Source organism: Orbicella faveolata, unplaced genomic scaffold, assembly GCF_042242905.1.
Source record: "Orbicella faveolata isolate gen_17 unplaced genomic scaffold, um_ofav_v1 contig_34, whole genome shotgun sequence".
Taxonomy (NCBI): Eukaryota; Metazoa; Cnidaria; class Anthozoa; order Scleractinia; family Merulinidae; genus Orbicella; species Orbicella faveolata.
This window is the reverse complement of record NW_028301563.1, coordinates 30,484,808-30,489,536: the sequence shown is the minus strand read 5'-3', so window position 1 is coordinate 30,489,536 and position 4,729 is coordinate 30,484,808. Positions and strand designations below refer to the sequence as shown.

Below are 4,729 nucleotides of genomic sequence, written 5' to 3'. Positions count from 1 at the left end.
GTAAGTGTTATGAAATGTCTTATCACTGTACAGGTCTCCCAGGCTCCTTGGGTATAATATTACGGGAGGATGAACGTTTCGCCCCTACAAGCAAAAGTTTGTGTCTGGGGCACGTTTTGGAGCATTTATTGTAAATGTAGACAGGGGATTAGGCAAAGGTTTGAAGGCAGAACCTTCCAAGCACCTCGTGCAAAGGTGGGGAAGAGGCAAAAAATAATTTGCAATGCAAATTCAATTTAACTCAGGGTCACCAGTCTTTTTCAACCGTTTTAACAGTGAGATCATGTGTATGTTTTATTATGGAAGAAATTACCGAAAATTTCTCCTCATAAGCTGGTGGGTGTACAGCAAGGGCAGGGGCAGGGGGGGGGGGGGTGAAGTGTTTAAAGCTGAACTTTCTGACCTGTTTCTATTTGCAAATGCGCTTATTTGAAAGGTAAGGTGATCAAACTATTTGCGCACACTAAAAGAGAATACGGTTATGCACACTACAAGAGTACCGTAATAATCTCATCTAGACCCTCTTTACAATTTAAGTCTCTTCCTTAATAATCCCGTGCACTGAACTTGCATGGGATAAAAAAAATGTTTTAGCCAGTTGTTCAGACATTGTGAAAATGTGTTTTCCAGAAAATATCTATACTCCCCTCACAGAAGGAATTGGAATTTCCTGGGGATTGAGGGTTCTACAAGACCAAACAATTTAAAGAAACGCCTGAAGCTTAATTGGGATTTCCAGAGTGGTTGGGAGGTCTTAGAAAAAATCCCTTCTGTAGGGAAGTTATGGATATTCTCTGGAACTACACAATGATGGTCACCAACACAAAACAATATCGAAGACACGATTGATCACTGCAGTTATACACACAACTTAAGCAGTTGTGAAATTAAAGCCTGAAAACAGTTCAGGCCTGAACAGGATTCAAACCCATGACCTCAGCAATACTGGTGCAGTGCTCAAGTGTTCAAGACAATATTATTACGACGTATCACAAATTGGAGGGTTTGACGGCTGAAGTGATAAATGACGTTGTGTGCAAAAATGCAAAGGTATCCATTTCCTAGTTGCATCATAAGTATGACCACAAAATTTTGTCTTTAAAAGCCTTTTGTGTTTACTAACTGAACATCTACAGTAACATCCATCTTTGCCATGAATCTCATGAAGGAAAGATTTTGTAACAAAAAGATCGCAAAAAGTTACTGAATTAAGTTGAGGGCACATAAAGATTAGCAAGAATAAGATGTATTTCACGTTAAGCTTGACATTAACCAATCACAGCGTAGTTAGGGCAAATATATAATATATAAACTGCATTCAGGGTATTAATAAGCAGTAATTAACAACATCATAGGTTCAGATTGCACTCCATCCTCCTCATTCTCAGGTTCCACCTCTGGTTAGAAAATGTTCCTGGTTGAATGTCATGGGGTATCCGTGTTGAATTGTTCATAAATTAAAGTCAAAGAGCTTTGTGTTTCATTTGGCAACAGCATGCCGCATTAGAACACTGTTCAGTTTCTCTAGCTTTTTTATGTCCTGTTGTTGCTCTGTTCTGTACTTTAAACACTGAAAGATGAAAGAAAGGATGTTTATAGTACATTCTAAATATAGTAAAGTTGCAGCACTAAAGCCACACTGCCTCACACCGTCACAGGTTCTCATGGTTTTCATAGCATTAAGCAAAAGGCAGGGGGGTTACTCCCAAATTTTTGTCATGCAACGCTAACACTTTGCAAAGGCCATTTATACTCATACACTGTACTACGATTATCAGTTGAGTAAGGCACGACGCAAGTCTGGTGACGAAGTTACCGTGTTGTCACAAACAACTTATCTCGTTTCTCAGTAAATGGTTTGAACCCAGGAGTATCAGTAGTTCGTATAGTGTGATCGTCCGGGTGAGCGTAGTTCTGAAAAGAACTGTTGTTGGTGACTGACGTTTCGACAACCTGAGCGGAAGTCATCTTCAGAGTCAAGTGAATAGTGTTTGTCAGTTGATGATCTTATAAGTCTGGTCCGTTGAATGTGATTGGTCAGTATAGCCATGATGGTATTGGCTGAAAGACTCGTGTAAAGTTTGTCATCAGTCATTGGTGGGTTTCGATCCGTCTATTGTTAGTCAAGTAGGTCGGTTTTGGTCCGTGTATTGTTAAGTCGGTCTGTTAGAAGTCTGTTTGTCGGTTTCGTTTCTGTCGTGGATAAGTCGTTTGTAAGGCGCCGGTTGTTGTTGACATCTGTTAAGAGGCGTTTGTTCTAGGTTAGTGTACCAGTTTTCCAGCAACAGGCAGGGGGGTTACTCCCAAATTTTTCTCATGCAACGCTAACACTTTGCAAAGGCCATTTATACTCATACACTGTACTACGATTATCAGTTGAGTAAGGCACAAACTATTTTCAACGACTGACTCTGGAAAGCTGGTACACTAACCTAGAACAAACGCCTCTTAACAGATGCCAACAACTACTGGCGCCTTACAAACGACTTATCCACGACAGAAACGAAACCGACAAACGGACTTCTAACAGACCGACCGACACGACAGGCAACGCACGGCTGTTGATATTTTTACTAACAGAAACGAGATAAGTAGTTCGTATAGTGTGATCGTCCGGGTGAGTGTAGTTCTGAAAAGAACTGTTGTTGGTGACTGACGTTTCGACAACCTGAGCGGAAGTCATCTTCAGAGTCAAGTGAATAGTGTTTGTCAGTCGATGATCTTATAAGTCTGGTCCGTTGAACGTGATTGGTCAGTATAGCCATGATGGTATTGGCTGAAAGACTCATGTAAAGTTTGTCATCAGTCATTGGTGGGTTTCGATCCGTCTATTGTTAGTGAAGTAGGTCGGTTTTGGTCCGTGTATTGTTAAGTCGGTCTGTTAGAAGTCTGTTTGTCGGTTTCGTTTCTGTCGTGGATAAGTCGTTTGTAAGGCGCCGGTTGTTGTTGACATCTGTTAAGAGGCGTTTGTTCTAGGTTAGTGTACCAGTTTTCCAGCAACAGGCAGGGGGGTTACTCCCAAATTTTTCTCATGCAACGCTAACACTTTGCAAAGGCCATTTATACTCATACACTGTACTACGATTATCAGTTGAGTAAGGCACAAACTATTTTCAACGACTGACTCTGGAAAGCTGGTACACTAACCTAGAACAAACGCCTCTTAACAGATGCCAACAACTACTGGCGCCTTACAAACGACTTATCCACGACAGAAACGAAACCAACAAACGGACTTCTAACAGACCGACTTAACAATACACGGACCAAAACCGACCTACTTCACTAACAATAGACGGATCGAAACCCACCAATGACTGATGACAAACTTTACATGAGTCTTTCAGCCAATACCATCATGGCTATACTGACCAATCACGTTCAACGGACCAGACTTATAAGATCATCGACTGACAAACACTATTCACTTGACTCTGAAGATGACTTCCGCTCAGGTTGTCGAAACGTCAGTCACCAACAACAGTTCTTTTCAGAACTACACTCACCCGGACGATCACACTATACGAACTACTTATCTCGTTTCTGTTAGTAAAAATATCAACAGCCGTGCGTTGCCTGTCGTGTCGCGTACAATTTTGCGCACTTTGTGGCCAATGACGTCAAAGAATAACAAGTTACCACTGGAAACGAAGCCAGTTGCCCTGGACAACAACAAGATTTTAATGCTAAAACATGGTGACCAAACTTTCATCACACCTTACTCAACTGATAATCATAGTAGCTGCCATAGTGAGAGTAAAGTGTGATGTGCAAGCACAAGGCAATGACCTTTGCCAGAGCTTGACACCCTGCGCTGATCTGGAGTCAATGAGAAAACCATTAGGCTATGGTTTAACAGTTTTGTTTGTTATCATAAGTTGTTGTTTTAGAGAGTTAAGTCCCACAGGTCTTCACCTAGCCTTGGTAGCAAGAAAAAGAATCAGGAGAATGGGAGGGGGGAGGAGGAAGGGCGATATTTTTTTCCAGAACCACTGAGTATACTTTGGAACTCAAACTATTTGAAAGGTATGATTTCCTTTGAAAATTCACACAAAATCACTACATGTACATGTTTACTTCTTAGTCTGAATATTACAAAGCTTCTCAAAGGCCAAGGTCCTTTGACTTTTTCTCTCCTGACTTACTTTATGCTCATTAAAAATTAGCAGATGGGAAGCTATGGAATTAAATTAAATTTTTCAGGACAAAAAAACCAAGACAGATGAAAACCAGAATATGAACATCAAATGCAGAAAAATGTCCCCATTTCACGATCAATAAGCTTACTTCTTTTAAAAAAATCCGTTTCAGTTGATTGTTTACTTAACATCACTAGTTTATCGATAGTTACCACTTGGTCATCCGTTCCTTTGAGGACGAGTTTCCCGTCACAATGGCGATACTTAACAACAAAACGGAACTGAAATAAACAGTTGAAAATATAATCTCAAAGTTTTGTACCACGTCAGCGAGTTGAATCAAGCACGTGTTGTAAAAAGTGAAGTTATAAATTGTATCGCGAAATTGTGTACTAATCTAACACATCGCTCACCTTTCTTGGTTCAGCCACACACAATTGTTCAACTGCTGCCGCAAATTCATCCCAAGAATCAAAATAAACCATGTTTAACACTATTTCTCTCGCTAGTTCTCTCACGTAGAAGTCGCCATTTTCGAAATATTTCTTTTTATCCCCCACAAAGTTCGTTGTATATGATGAAATCTAATG

General features: G+C 40.5%; 1 protein-coding gene across 1 annotated transcript; it reads right to left on the bottom strand.

Annotated features, from left to right (window-relative positions):
- Positions 1-1,090: 1,090 nt before the first annotated feature.
- LOC110048875 (signal recognition particle 9 kDa protein-like) lies at positions 1,091-4,728 on the bottom strand. Its single transcript, XM_089271689.1, has 3 exons — positions 4,553-4,728; positions 4,352-4,420; positions 1,091-1,570 (listed from the first exon to the last, which is right to left on the bottom strand). The coding sequence occupies exons 1-3, from the start codon at positions 4,622-4,624 to the stop codon at positions 1,481-1,483; spliced, it is 231 nt and encodes a 76-aa protein (XP_089127815.1). The 5' UTR covers positions 4,625-4,728; the 3' UTR covers positions 1,091-1,480.
- Position 4,729: the final 1 nt, after the last annotated feature.